The sequence below is a fragment of the Schistocerca serialis genome, chromosome 4 (assembly GCF_023864345.2).
Source record: "Schistocerca serialis cubense isolate TAMUIC-IGC-003099 chromosome 4, iqSchSeri2.2, whole genome shotgun sequence".
NCBI classification, from domain to species: domain Eukaryota; kingdom Metazoa; phylum Arthropoda; class Insecta; order Orthoptera; family Acrididae; genus Schistocerca; species Schistocerca serialis.
This window is the reverse complement of record NC_064641.1, coordinates 874,688,245-874,704,515: the sequence shown is the minus strand read 5'-3', so window position 1 is coordinate 874,704,515 and position 16,271 is coordinate 874,688,245. Positions and strand designations below refer to the sequence as shown.

Sequence of the window (16,271 nt, the reverse complement as noted above, 5' to 3'; positions counted from 1 at the left end):
TACAAGGGAGGGCAGGTTTGCTAGTTATGGGAGCTCCAATGTTGGGCGTATTATGGAATCCTTTAAGAAAGTAGCATTCAGGGCCATAATGATAAGAATTTTAGTTAAAATCTGCACCCCTTTGGCTGGTAATTCAACCTGCCTTTGTCTGAGGCACTTTGCCTCTGCACTGTCATTCTCCTCTTACTATTAATTATGTTATCCAGTTTTATTAAACATACGAATAGTTTAAGTAATACTTAAGACTTTAAATAAAGTTTATTGATTTAATTTTAGAAAGTGATATGGAGAACAACATGTAATTTCAATTATTGAGAAAGGTATATGAGAGGGTATGGACATAACAGAGGATGAACTAAAGGAGACAGACAAAACAACTAATGTGGATGGGAGAGTTGGAAGCAGGGATTAGTGGTCATATCTCAGTCAGACTGAGGATGTTTTTAGTAGGGACCAGCTTAGGAGTACCCTAATTAAGTTAATAACAATGTACCTATCTGTATATTTATTTTTACAAATTTTGGCTCCCAAGAGAAATTTCAGCCATTCTGCTGCCAGATTCTGCTCTGTTGACTAATGAGTTTGCTGATCACTCGCCTAGATGAACTCGGGTTAATCACTGCATGGTTTTACCAGCTAACCGATTCCACTAGAATAGTTGTAGAATAATTCAAAGAGCATCTACTCTCAGTTGCATGGAATCAACCTGATCGTGCAGTTTTAAGATTTCAATTTAACAATATCAATGCATGAAGCATAAACAGCTTCCATTAACATACTTTAGCTAAAGATCGTGCTGAGAACCCAAGAAAATGATCCCATGTCAAATCGTGAAGCAGATTGAAGGCTCCTCTTCCGGTCACTAGTGACATGTCCGCTCTGATAACAGAAGTGATCAATAGGAAAGCTGAAGATTTAAATTTTGCATTAAAAAAAAAAAAAAAAAAAAAATCATTCACTTAAGAGGATTGTACAGATGTACCATTGCTAGATGTCACACAGGAATACATAGAATTAGACATCCCTGATGGTGACAGGCAGTGCTGTTTTTCTGGGGGAACGCGCACCCCTAAACTTTTTCATCAACAAAGTAATTTTTTTACGATGTTGAGGACTTTGAAGAGTGCCAAAGAATTATTTCACGGATGTAAATTTTTTATTTCATTTTTTCGTGCTGGTAATTGCAATACAAACGAGACCAGTGCAGTTTCTGGTGGGAAAAACGATGTAATTGACTGTTTCAAGCATTTCGAAGCTGCGGCAACCATCCTCAACAACTGAATCGCTGGCAGTCAGTTTGACAAGCATGTAGTGCCCTCGCCTGCTAATAGTGGGCTATGGTAGTGCTAAACGGATATGCGTACGCTCAAACGCCGAGCTACCGATAGATGTCTCTACAGTCCTGCTACCATGATCCTTCGCAGTTCATTGCCACTTTATTTTGTTGTTCTTTCTTTGTTTGCATTTGATGTTCTGTTCTTATCGATTGTGCGAAATTTTACAGTGTGTCCTGTCTTTCGTTGTAACTTGTAAGTTAAGTTGGAGGTGAGAGATGAGCAGAAAACTAACAAACTATTTTACTTGTTCTTTTAGAGGTGTTTTATGGGTTAAAATATATGCTCGGTAATATTTCCTTGTATTGTTATGTATGTCGGAGGATTGATTGGACTCACCTGTTTCATTGGAGGTGTATTATAGATCAACAGAAGTGTAAGATACCATTTTCTTTTATTGTTCAGGGGTTGATAGGAATGACATGCTTCATTTGATGTGATGTAAACTAAAGTGTTTGATACCACATTCTCTTGTATGTTTCGTTGTTTTTCGGTATCACCTGCTTCATTCAACTGAAGTCAACTGAAGAGTTCGATACCCTTTTTAAGTTCGACATGTTGATGACGTCATGGCTAAAAGCAGACGGGTGGTATCCCAGGCTTCAGTTATAAGTAGTTTTCGCTGCATTACATCCAGTGTCAGAGTACCGTCAATTTTTTTTTTTTTTTTTTTTTTTTTTTTTTTTTTTTTTTTTTTTTTTTTTTTTTTTTTTTTTTTAGAAAAAAAAGCCTTGGTGACAGGCAACTGATAAAGTGTTGAAAACAAATAAGCCACCATCAATTCTGGATGGGATCCACTTCGATTTTACAGAGAGTACTCTTTGCAGTTGGCCCCTTGCATGTATCACAAATTTCTTGTGCAGCACAAATTCCCAAGTGACTGAAAACAATTGTTGGTGAGTCCTGTATATAATAAGTGTGAAAGAACAAACCCATAAAATTTGTAGAATTCTTGAGAGTATTACAAGACCAAATATAATAAATTTCCCTGAAATAGAAAAGCTTTTGTCCATAAATTAACATGGATTTAGACAGCTACACTATTATGAACTTAGCTTACCCTGTTCTGCACAGTATCCTGTGAACCATGGATGAAAGGCAGCAGACAGACTGCAGATTTCCAGAAAGCTTTTTATACAATGCCCCACTGCCGACTGTTAAATGAAGATCCCATCATAAGGAATAGGCTCCTCAATATCCGAATGGCTCAGAGACTTCTTAAATAATAGAATCAGTATGTTATCCTTTGCAACATTGCATTTGGAGCATTTGAAGCAATTCAGAGGCATGCTACTAGTTTCGTTACTGGCGAACATGCAGGTATTACAGAGAGGTTTTGTGAACTCAAAGGGGAAGCCCTGGAGGGGGAATCCCTGGAGGGAAGATGTTATAAAACACTCAAATTAAGAGTTCCAGCATTTGTGTCTGTATGCAGAACGATTCTACTGCCATCAGTGTACATTTAGTATAAGGAGCGTGAAGACAAGATAAAACATGGGATCATGTGGAGGCACAGAGTGCTCTATTTGTGAGTGGAATAGGAAGTGGAATGACTAGTAGTAGTACATGGCACTCATCACCATGCACCATATGGTGGCTTGTGGAGTAGGTGTGTAGATATGGTGTGACATATTTTAGGGAAACTAATGCTGTCTGTCAACATCTGTAATGTATAAAAAATAGGTTATTCTGCAATCAGACACTGTTTCATTTTCCAAACGTTTTATAATCTATTACACAGCTAAAAGCTCTGTTCATATTTAAATCCTTATTGCAGGGAGTCTGTTGATCTTAAATGTTAATCAGTTTACAGTGTGCTTGACAGTAAACTGCTGTATTTGCATGAATGAAATTTGAGAATGAGCAAATGTTTCAGTATGTCTTCCTTTCCTTTCCTTTTTGTTCCCCCCCCCCCCCCCCCCCCTACATATTTCCCATAGGTTCAATTGTTATGCAGTTCTATTGGTAACCAGTGATGCTTTTCAAATACTCAGCAGGTAGAAATGGAATAGTGCCAGTAAGTGTTTACGTAAGGTTTTCTAGCACTTCATTGTCTCAGCTGCAAACCTTTCTTCACACAAACCTACTTTCTGTTGTAAAACACTAACGTATTAATACACTTAGTAGGTTCAGATCGTGATAACTTATAATAATACTGTAAAGTAGGCCATGAAGTCAGCAGTTTTTATGAAATGTCATAAAATGTGGTATTTTCCCCATGCCCATGGTAAAAGGTAAATTTGAATGCAGCGGTTACTAATTTTGATAACTGAGTTCTGTAATGTTGAAACTGTATCTTGAATTTTCTGTCATGGCTGAGATTCATGCCTGACAGACAAATGACCATTCAGTTTTCATGTAAAATAAAGTCCTACATTGATATCACACGAAAATACCCTACTGTCCACAAATTCCTTTCGAGTAACAGTTCCACATCTCTGTCTATACTCTGCAAACCACTGTGAAGTGCATGGCACAGGATACTTCCTATTATACCAGCTACTGGGGCTTCTTCCCATTCCACTTACACATGGAACACTGACTGCTTCAAACATCACTGTGCACTGTGGACCTAGTGTAATCTTGTCGTAACGATTTCTACGGAAATGATACATAGGGGCTTATAGTATGTTCCTAGGTTCCTCACTTACAGTTGGTTCTTGAAATTTTGTTAGCAGGCTTTCACAGGATAGTTTGCACCTGTTTTCAAGTGTCCGCCATTCAGTTTTTTCAGCATCTCTAGGATGATCTCTTGTGGATCACAAATACATGTGACCATCGTTTCCCCTGGTCAGCCCTGTATGGTACAGGCCTCACTCACTTGAACAATATTCTGGAATGAATAACACAATGTTTTATAAGCAGTCTCTTTACTGATATTGTAATCATAGGGTACTACATTTGCGCCACTTTAAAAACTTATCAAGATTTGACTGGTATCTCTTTTCCCCAGGCAGTACTTCATTATAGATAACTGGAACATCAGTGAAAAGTCAAGTTACTATCCATATTGTCTGCAACATCATGCAGCATGAGCAGCAAGAGTCCAACACACTTCCCTTGGGCACACCTATACCTAAGTTACTTCTACTTCTTCTGACAATCTACCATCCAAGATAATGTGCTGCAGCTTCCTACAAAAATCCTCAGTTCAGTCACAAATTTCACTTGATACCACATACAAGTGTACTTTGGATCATACGTATGGATCTGGTACTGAGTAAAATGCTTTTTGGACGTTGAGAAGTACTGCATATGCCTGACTGCTTTCATCCACAGCTTTCATTATGTCATGTAAGAAAAATACAATTCAGAATCCATGTGCTGGTGGGTATGGAGATCATTCTGTTCAAAGTGTCTTGAGTGTTCAGAATATGTTCTAAGATTCTACAACAAATTGATGTCAGTGATACAGGATGGTAGTTTTGTGGATCACTTCTGCTACTCTTCTTGTAGATGGATTTCTTCAAACTGTGGGCACAGTTTTATGTTCAGGATATTTATGATACATTATGTTCCAAAAGGGGCTAGCTCAGCTTCAAATTTGGTGTAGAATCCGGCAGGGATTACATCAGACACGGGAGCTTTGTTCAGTTATATAATGGTATCAGCTGTTTACCTAAACTACAGACACTAGTGCCAATAAAATGTGGTGCAAAAATTAAATTTGGGGCCAGCCATTGTGGCCGAGCGGTTCTAGGCACTTCAGTCTGGAACCTAGCGACCGCTACGGTTGCAGGTTCGAATCCTGCCTCGGGCATGGATGTATGTGATGTCCTTATGTTAGTTAGGTTTAAGTAGTTCTAACAAGGGAACCTCCCCATCGCACCCCCCCTCAGATTTAGTTATAAGTTGGCACAGTGGATAGGCCTTGAAAAACTGAACACAGATCAATCAGGAAAACAGGAAAAAGTTGTGTGGAACTATGAAAAAAATAAGCAAAATATACAAACTGAGTAGTCCATGCGCAATATATGCAACATCAAGGAAAGTGTGAGCTGAGGAGCGCCGTGGTCCCGTGGTTAGCGTGAGCAGCTGCGGAATGAGAGGTCTTTGGTTCAAGTCTTCCCTAGAGTAAAAAGTTTACTTTCTTTATTTTCGCAAAGTTATGATCTGTCCGTTCGTTCATTGACGTCTCTGTTCACTGTAATAAGTTTAGTGTCTGTGTTTTGTGACCGCACCGCAAAACTGTGCGATTAGTAGACGAAAGAACGTGCCTCTCCAATGGGAACCGAAAACATTTGATCGCAAGGTCATAGGTCAACCGATTCCTCCACAGGAAAGCACGTCTGATTTTCTATACGACACTGGTGACGTCATGTGCATCACATGACAGGAATATGTTGTTGACCCACCTAACTTGTACAATTGACGAATGGTAAAAAGATATTTCTACCTTGCCTGATTTAGGTTTTCATGTGGATGTGGTAATCACTCCCAAAAAAGTGATGAAAACATAAGGATTTGTCACATAAATAAAAAATTGAACTTTCCATTCGAGGGAAGACTTGAATCAAGGACCTCTCGTTCCGCAGCTGTGCACGCTAACCACGGGACCACGGCGCTCCTGAGCTCACACTATCCTTGATGTTGCCTATCTTGCACATGGACTACTCAGTTTGTATATTTTGGTTATTTTCTTCATAGTTCCACACAACTTCTTCCTGTTTTCTCGATTGATCTGTGTTCATTTTTTCAAGGCCTATCCACTGTGCCCACTTATAACTAAATCTGAGGGGGGTGTGATGGAGAGGTTCCCTTGTAAGTTCTAGGGGACTACCTCAGATGTTAAGTCCCATAATGCTGAGTGCCATTTGAACCATTAAATTTGGGCAGTAGCTCTGGCTAATCTTTTGTAAAGGAATATTTGAAAATGTTTGACAGCATTTCTGATTTTGCTTTACCATTCTCAATTTCAGCTCCAGAGTCATCCATAAATGTTTGAACACTAACTCTGGTGCTACAACAGCTCTTATATGTGACCAGAATTTCTTTGCATTTGTAAGAAATCTGCCAAGCATATCCTTTTACAGCAGTCATTCAAGGCACAACAGATTGCCCTCATGACAGACACACATTTCATTCAAAATCTGTCTGTAACCTATTTTTTGTTTTACACCTATTATGCTGTAACCGAGCGGGTGACACAGTGGTTAGCACACTGGACTCACATTCAGAAGGATGGCAGCAAACCCGCATCCCACCATCCTGATTTAGGTTTTCCGTGATTTCCCTAAATCGCTTAAGGCAAATGCCAGGATGGTTCTGTTGAAACACAGCCACTTTCTTTCTCCATTCTTCTCTAATCTGAACTTATGCTCAGTCTCTAATGATCTCACTGTCAATGGGTAATCTCCTCCTCCTACTATGTAGTAATCTTTAGTTTCTTCAGAAGTTTGTTTACATCTACATTGACATGGATATTCTGCAAATCAGATTTAAGCGCCTGGCAGAGGGTTCACCCATGGAACCACCTTCACAATTCTCTATTATTCCAATCTCGTATACTGCATCGAAAGAACAAACACCTGTATATTTCCATACAAGCTCTGGTTTCCCTTATTTTATCATGGTGATTGTTTTCCCCTATATTGGTGTCAACAAAATATTTTCACATTCAGAGGAGAGAGTTGGTGATTGGAATTTTGTGAGAAGATTCCACCACAACGATAAACGCCTTTGTTTTAATGATGTCCACCCCAAATCCTGTATCATCTCAGAGACATTCTCTCCCCTGTTTCACAATAATACAAAAGTGCTGCCCTTCTATGAACTTTTTCAGTGTACTCCATCAATACTATCTGATAAGGATCCCACACCGCGCAGCAGTATTGTAGAAGGGGACAGAGAAGCATAGTGCAGGCAGTCTGCTTAGTAGGTCTGTTACGTTTTCTAAGTGTCCTGCCATAAAACACAGTCTTTGGTTAGCCTTCCCCACAACATTTTCTGTGTGGTCCTTCCAATTTAAGTTGTTCATAATTGTAATTCCTAGGTGTTTAGTTGAATTTAGGGCCATTAGATTTGATTGATTTATCATGTAACTGAAGTTTAAACGATTCCTTTTAGCACTCATGTGGATGACCTCACACTTTTCGTTATTTAGGGTCAGTTGCCAATTTTCGCACCATACAGATATCTTTTCTAAATCGTTTTGCAATTTGTTTTAATCTTCTGATGACTTTCTTAGTCAATAAACAACAGCATCATCTGCAAACAATCTCAGACGGCTGCTCAGTTTGTCTCCCAAATCGTGTATATAGATGAGGAACAGCAAAGGGCCTATAACACTCCTTTGGGAATGCCAGAAATACTTCTGTTTTACACGATAACTTTCCATCAATTACTACGAACTGTGATCTCTGACGGGAAATCACAAATCCAGTCACATAACTGAGATGATATTCCATAAGCACGCAATTTCACTACAAGTCACTTGTGTGTTACAGTGTCAAAAGCCTTCTGGAAATCCAGAAATACAGACCCAATCTGTAATCACTTGTCAATAGCACAACACTTCGTGCAAGTAAAGAGCTAGTTGTGTTTCATAGGAACGACGTTTTCTAAATCCATGTTGACTGTGTGTTCATTGACTGTTTTCTTCGAGGTAATTCATAAGGTTCGAACACAATATATGTTCCAAAATCCTGCTGCGTATCGACGTTAATGATGTGGGTCTGTAATTTAGTGGATTACTCCTGTTACCTTTCTTGAATATTGGTGTGACCTGTGAAACTTTCCAGTCTTTGGGTGCGGATCTTTCCTTGAGCGAACGATTGTATATGATTGTTAAGTAGGAGCTATTATATCAGCATACTCTGAAAGGGACCTAATTGGTATACAGTCTGGACCAGAAGACTTGAGCTTTTATTAAGTGATTTAAGTTGCTTCACTACTCCGAGGGTGTGTACCTCTAAATTACTCTTGCTGGCAGCTGTTCTAGGTTCGATTTCTTGAATATTTACTTCTTCTTCTTTTGTGAAGGCATTTCAGAGGCTGTGTTTAGTATCTCTGTTTTGCAGCACTGTCACTGATAGTATTTCCTAAGCTATCGTGCAGAGAAGGCATTTATTGTGTCTTACCGCTAGCATACTTCACATACAACCAGAATCTCTTTGGATTTTCTGCCAAGTTTCGAGACGAAGTTTCATTGTGGAAACTATTATACTCGTCTCGCATTGAAGTCTGCACTAATTTTCGAGCTTCTGTGAAAGTTCAGCAATCTTGGGGATTTTGTGTCTGTTTAAATTTGGCATGTTTGTTTCGTTGTTTCTGCAAGTGTTCTGACCCATTTTGTGTACCAAGGAGGATCAGCCCCATCTTTAGTTAATTTATTTGGAATAAATCTCTCAATTGCTGCCAACACTATATCTTTGAATTCAAGCCACATCTGGCCTACACTTACATTGTTAATTTGGAAGGAGTAGAGATTGCCTCTCAGGAAGGCATCAAGTGAATTTTTATCTGCTTTTTTGAATAAGTATATTTTTCATTTATTTTTGGAGGATTTGGGGGTTACAATATTCAATCTCACTACGACAACCCTGTGTTCACTATCCCTGTATCTGTTTTGATGCTCACTATTAACTCAGGATTATTTGTTGCTAAGAGGTAAAGTGTGTTTTCAGAACCATTTGCTATTCACAAGGGCTCATGGACAAACTGCTCGAAATAATTTTCAGAGAATGTGTTTAGCACCAGACAGTGACTGTATATTACAGAGGGTTCTTCTCATCACGAACTGATCTAGGCACATAGGTGTATAGTGGAAGGTCAATTAGTCTTGTAATTTTGAGCCATAGTTCTTCTGCAAGCTTCTGTTCCGAGTTAAATCTGCCTCATGGTCACTGATATCAGTTTCTACATTGTTGTCATTAGATCCAATTATTTCCATAATGAGTGGGCTTCTGAACTATTTGTCCTATGTAGATTTCAGAAAGGGATTTATTTTTGTTACGCAGAATGTTTTGTCAAGCCTACTACTTCAAAAACTGCAATTATCTGAACTGATTGTTGGATGTATGGATACTAACCAACTGTTTTGGTAAACAGATACCCCAGAAAATTATTTTGGAGAGATCTTCAATATGGTGCATCAATTAAACTACGTTATTTTCGTAGTATGAAGTATAGGTACAAGTACCATCATATATGGCACTTCAGATTTTCATGCACCTGAATCAACATGTTGTCTGCTTGCTTTGCTTCTATTAACCAGTCAAACAGTGGGACGACACTAGAGATCAAACTGAACAACAAACTTCATTTTGCAAAATAGCAAAAATAATATTCTCAGTGTTCTGTTTTACTGCATTTGCATGAATTCAATCAAGTCGGCATCATGTTTGTGAAGCTTTAGTGCTGTAGTTGGTGTTATTTACAATTGCATACTATGGAAAATATGCTGTCCAGTTGATGCACTGCAGTAGAAATCTTTTCAAAATGTGTTGCTTTTGGTAGAATTTGCCTTAAAGTGCCCCAAAATATGTTGTTATCTCTGTTTCAAGTTTGACTTGATGGACTCTGGGAAAAGGAACATATAATGATGAAACTAAACAGTGATATGCCCCTCCAGATGAAGCTGTCAACACTTACAGCCACTGATCCATGCAAGTCTCTGTTAACTGCTATAGGGTCTAGGTTCTTGTTTCAACCCCCAGGATGATGATGATGATTGACTGTTAATGATGTGGCAAGTTAGTAGCAATATTGGCATTGTCAAACGTCTGCTTTCATCCTGGATGGACTTTGTCTTCCATCGTCAAATTTAGACCCCAAGAGGCTCTTTTCGCACTATAATGAAATGTTGACAGATCAGCAACAAAATGCCTCACAAGAGGACTTGAAGTTTGTAAAACTTTTTGGTCACAGAATTATTATGCCTGTCAATTATATTTGACAGGTTTAAGGTAAACATTTCATTTTCCATTAATTAAATAAAGATGATGACAGTGCAAATAAATATTTTCAACATAATACTGAAAGACAATGAAATAAAACAAAAATAAGAACATGTTTAAAATGCACTGTCAGAAGAAAAAGCACAATTGGTCATAAAACAGTACTATATTTATTGTCCTTAGCTATAGCTTGAGGTGTAAAATATAGTCTTACAAATGTCTTCATTGCTCTTAAGCTGCATTTCCCCATGAGAAGAAAATGTATAATTTACAGCAAGCAGCTTGCACAAGTTACTTCTATTGCATTTTCCATCATAAATTTTCATCTGATGGCATATAATAGCACCTTTCTTCACCTGCTTACAATGCCATGTATTATTAATGCCACACAACATAATAATTATTTTGTCTTCTTCACTAGACAAAGCACACTACATAACCAGAAAAGTTTGCTGGCAGTTTCAGGATTGCAGACCATGCCTCACATAGATTTATGTGAACATTTATCCATCTTCGTGACTGTTCTGTTCCTGTAAAACTGTTCAGATATTAATAATTTGAGTTAGTTAGTGCATATGTTCCTGCCAGAGAGCCATACCAACAGCTGAAACTAATAATATGGAATAAAGTTTAGCAAGATTTAGAGACACTCAGTTTCCATTTTTTAGTTTGTTATTAACTGTTAATTTTTATTTTTTACTCTTGCATTAGTGCCTTCATTCTTAGTCTTTTTTGCTTTTTTTCTTCTTTTACTATTTCTTTTTCCTGTCTTTAGCCCACTTTGTGCCAGTTTTCTTTTCACTCTTGCCTTGAAACACCTCCAGTTTGTAAACATTTTCCCTAAAATTTTATTTCAGTGTTATATAATTTTTGTTTCTAGTACATACATATTTTTTTAAAAATACTGAATTCCAAGATCACTGTATTTTGGGTTAGTGACTTTAAGTATAATTCAATTGTTTCAGGGAGATGATGAAGAAGTCCCTGCTGGTGGGTTTCACATGGGTGTTGTTGAGAAAGGACGTGTTGCAGTTGGAGCTGGCTTCAGCCTGAAATTCTGAATTACTGGAAACACAGAATTTACCTTTGTGTTTTCACGAAGGTTATTTGATTCTGTGCATCATTGATTAAGGTTAACATTGTCGTGAAATTAGTGTGATGGCGGTATCAGTGGAACTTAATTTATGCTGAACTTAGGTAATTCCGATAAACAGTTTTACATATTTTTTTTACCGTGTAATTATAAATAACTATTTTGCTTGGTTTTAATACTCTACAGAAAACTTTTTTCTTTGTTAAAATGTACTTTCAGTATTTAAAATTTTCATGTACATGTGAACCTTCCTGTTATGTCTTATTTTTTGCTGTCTAGACCCTCTGTTTTATTACGTTTGTATGTGGTAGTCACTATTAAAATGTTTTTGTGTATTCTCTTACAAATCCAGCAAGAAATTTGTAATTCTGTTATGAGACATTACTTATAGATGTTGCTGTTTAAAATCTGACAATCCTCACTATTTTCCCACATTTGCAACAGCAAAACCAGTAATATACATTTTTTATTGATTCCTGTAAAAAAGTACATTTAAATTTTCAGTCATTTTTTCAGCTGGATGGTTAGCACAAAGGAGATCAATTAGCCAAACTGAAGACTGAAGCAAATATTTGGACATTTCTTGAGTATTCTTCTTGCTGTAACACAATCATAATGAAGCGGTTTAAAATGTTATATGATGTGCTGCTGCCACATGGTCCTTCATAAATTTGGGGAGAAACAACTGAATGCAAATCTGATTCAGCAAACGTACTTAAAGAAAAAACTGTTGTTAGTAACTGACATGGAAAACCATATGAAACTATTGTGCGTCTATCTCATCCTCGTCAAAATCTTCTGCATTCTTAAATACAAGTAGTAAAAGAAAAAAATGCTGAATGTGTTCAGAGAGCAGAAAAAGTCATAAACCAGAGAATCATGAGCAAATATCCCCACATCTTTCTTCTTATTTGTATTTTTTAGAACAACCTTTTTGTCTCTGTGCTCATAAGGCTAGTCTTTTTACGTTTCAACCAAACTCATACTAAACAGTGTGTGCCTATTAACATTGGAAAAACAAAAAGAAAGCAAATATATTGACTGCTGTATTTAGTATGCTCTGCAACCTATTGGGAGCCATTTACATTTATGTAATTTGAGAATAAAAGTTGATGGAATAGTTTGAAAGGTGTGTTGTTACATATAATTTTTTATATTTGATATTTTCTCTCAAATAGCAATGACTGAAAATAGGATAGTGTGACTAAGTAAGGGATTGGAAAATTAGTGCTCTGCAGAGTCATGTATTAATGGAACACTGAATGTTTTGTCCCATTTATGCAGCTTCTGGTAGAACTGATTTTCATTTATTTCATATTAGTTGTAGAATTCTTTTCCCTTAATTTTCAAAATGTGTCACGTTAAAAATTATATGCATTTGTTCAATGTCACACTCTTGATATTAAAAGAAGTATTGGGTATTGATATTCCAAAACTAGCAATGGGACTTCAGTTTTTCTCTGCTTCTTTGGCAGCAAGTTTTGCCTGCCTTTCAGCTCACCATTTTGCAACCCATAATTTCAATTCCCTCTTTTGGTATGTCAAAGATTCAATTGTGTTTTTAGAAACATTTATTCACTCTCCAGTTATTGCCCAGCTGCTCCTGCAGGTGAGGTGTTCTAACCATTAGCATTCTTTGTATGTAGTTGGTTTATAGTTGTATTCCTTAGAAGCATATTTTGAGAGATGGCAAATCCCATCACTGATTTAGGTTTTTCTGGCATGATTGTTTGTTCTTTCTTCTGAGATTTCCACCAAACTACACCCAATCGTGCTCTTAATGGTGACACATGAATTAGATGTCTCACTGTTAAAATCATTTTGGCTGTTGTGAAAGAAGGACTAATACTGGTTATGATGCTCTGCTGATATCATCTAGAAACCTCTGAAATATTCTGTGTAAAACTATGAAGACACAGGAGAGATGTTTCTTTGCCTCACATGCAGATACTGAGAAAATGTATGTTTCATGTTGGGGAGTAATGACAGCCATGTTGTGTGAAAATAGAGGACCATTCAAATGAAATGACATTTTGATATTGGACCAAGAAGAAAGAAAAAGTAGTATAAACATGATTGTTAGCAGCTGATAACTGACACAAATATTTCACTGTTATCTGATTACATATTGAAAACATTCTAAACTGGTTAAAATAAATAATTTGAGCTCATGAAAAATCACACATTCTATGACTTAATGTGAGAGAGAAGTTAGATAAATGCAGACCTAATTTTTTTCCAGTCTTCAAAGAAAAAGATATGAAAATATGGTATTTCTCCTTACGCAAATCTCTGCCCCAGTGCCTCATTTTATGGAATAATTTTCTTTCTCAAAATTCCAAACTTTGTTTCTTTGCAGTGCAGATTAAAGAGTTAGTTTTATTTATGTCTATGAATTCCTTTTTCAAATAGTATTTTTCCATTTCAGTCTTGACACAAATATTTAATCAAGACCAGAACTGCATTCCATGTTTCAGTTGTATTTTGAATGTGATATTTTTTCATTATTTTGGCTTAGTTCCATTATCAAGGGCTTCTGAAACACAGTTACATCAATTTATTACATATAAATTGCCACAGCAGAAAATTATTTTGGAAATTACACAGATTGTAATGGCTGATAGCAGGAGAAACTGCTTAATGTTATTTTGCAATGTGTGGTGAGTTGTAGTCAGTATGTGGTGTTTGTGGTTCTCCTTCATGTCTGGTATTTCAGGAATTGAGTGACTTGTTTCAGTGCTTCATATTTCAAAAATATTTTATTCAGGAAGTGATAATTCTATAACTGTACCAATATTGGCAGTGCGACTTTGTTGCCACAGAAAAAGTCTTGTCGTGAAATTTATTATTGATTATTTACATATAAGGAACTCTGTGTAAACTTTGATGAGTAAGGACGTAGTGACAGAAATATAGTTCCTATTACAAAGTATCTTGTGTCTATTTTTATCAGCTATGTATAGCACTATCAGTTATCTGTCATAGCAAAAATTGCTTGTTAATGTGTCATACTGTAGGGAAAAATTGCAAGCAGTACATAACAGGTTTGTAGTAAAACAATGATCTCTTTGTGTTGTTACAGAATTTTCTGAAAAAATTGTTATAATGATTCTTTGTGACATATTATCAAAATATGTATCTGTTGTAAATAAAGTCCTAGTTTATAATAATCTTTTCTCGTACTTTCTTCACCTTCTTCCTTTTCCATGTAATTTATGTCCAGCAGAGACAACATTTTGTACAATATTTATGCATACAATACATTATATAAAATGACAATGGTTAAGATGATTTTTCTCAACAATAGTGTGAAAAGTTTGTATTTAGGCTTTACTACCAGCTGTTTGATATTGAGTCTCTAGAAGAAAAAGGCAAACACAATGAAAGCTGTGTGTACATAGTCTAGATCAGTGGTTGTCAAACTGCAGCCCAAATCAAGTATTTTTGTGGACTGTGGTTTAATCCAATTTCATAGTAATATGTATCTAGCAACTAACAGCCAAATGCAAAAACTTCCACTAATGTAAAAAAGAGCTTGTTAATCCTTTCCAGACCCTCTGGCTAAAACTGTGTACATTAATGTTTGCTATGAATTAGCTGCAACAGAAATATTTTTCCTCAATGGAAACCTCATGTACACATTTGTGGATGTTCATATAAGTCTTGCATCTAAAGTCATTTTAAAAAATCACCTAAGAACAAGCATAACAAAAAAATTTTCTTTCCTCCAGAGAAAATTTCCAGTCTGAAAGGGTTGAGTGTAATTTTTCTGCTCAATAACACACACAAATGCTTAGAGACCGTAATATTTTAATATGTGCTTAATTTTAATTGACACTGGTGCAACTGGATGTCGGCTAAATAAAACTGGCTGCTTACCTCTGATGTATAAATAGCATGGGCACTGCAGGATTAGAAGTACAGACTGCTCAGTGACACGAGTTACTTGTAGTGATAAACTGCTGTGGTGTAAATTTCAAATGGAATTAATATGGAGTCAGAAAAACTGCACAATAGAGAGACACATCTTCAAATGTGGTACTTACTGTGACAAACTGCAATGAGTGCAGTGTGGCATAGTGGTTAGCGTCAGTGCTCGCATGCTGTGAGTTGCCAGTTCTAATCTGACTACCGGCAAATGCTTGTTGTTTAGCATTTATCATTTCTGGAATGCTCTTGAAGTATCATATGTTTGATTTTCTGGATATTCAATGTTTGTATAAACAGTTGCACTCTCCATCCGGGAAGTCAGTTCTGTTTGGATGTACGCTGGTGTTAGTAATAAACATGCTTTCATCTATAGCTACTTGACTACTCTGCAGTTGACATGTATGTTACTGGCAGAGGGTTCACTGAACCACTTCTACCACTTTCACACTATTTGTGTGTGTGTGTGTGTGTGTGTGTGTGTGTGTGTGTGGTCTGAGGTTTTCGGGTGCTAAACAGTATGGTCATCAGTGCCAAAATGCATAGAAACAGGGTCCACACTCTTAACAGTGTGTGACAAAAACAAATTCTTAAATGATGACTAACTGACAACCTCAGGTGCCGACAGGTGGTGTTGATACACCTCGATGTGGAAAGCTGAAAATCAGTGCCCCGACCGGGACTCGAACCCGGGATCTCCTGCTTACATGGCAGACGCTCTATCCATCTGAGCCACCGAGGACACAGATGAATAGCGCGTCTGCAGGGACTTGTCCCTTGCACGCTTTCTGTGAGACTCTCATTCCCAACTGTCCACAATTCTACATATGTATCGTACCTTATAGACATTTGCCCATCCACTCATTACTTGCGCATGCTTTGGCGATTCCCGTAAGAGTTTGGGCAACCTGCGCGCATTCGCACAGACGAAGGTCAATGGCTGGGTAGCCTTTAACTACATATACGAAAACAGTAACTTGTTCTCGAAAGAACAGTTACTGTTGATGACCGTGCAGCTTG

General features: G+C 37.1%; 1 protein-coding gene and 1 non-coding gene across 8 annotated transcripts in view; one reads left to right on the top strand and one right to left on the bottom strand.

The window, feature by feature from the left end:
- The window catches only part of LOC126473527 (cyclin-dependent kinase 11B), a 99,683-nt gene extending 85,189 nt beyond the window's left edge, over positions 1-14,494 (top strand). For 6 of the 7 annotated variants that reach the window (XM_050100638.1, XM_050100637.1, XM_050100636.1 and 3 more), the window contains one exon: positions 11,197-14,494. In XM_050100638.1, coding sequence (XP_049956595.1) covers positions 11,197-11,292 — 96 coding nt within the window. In that variant the 3' untranslated portion in view covers positions 11,293-14,494. The remainder of the gene's footprint in view (positions 1-11,196) is intronic. The other variant, XR_007586479.1, reaches the window with a different exon arrangement.
- A 1,425-nt stretch (positions 14,495-15,919) lies between these two features.
- On the bottom strand, positions 15,920-15,993 carry Trnat-ugu (transfer RNA threonine (anticodon UGU)). Its single transcript has one exon. It is a non-coding gene; the product is annotated as a tRNA-Thr (tRNA).
- Between the last annotated feature and the right edge of the window lie 278 nt (positions 15,994-16,271).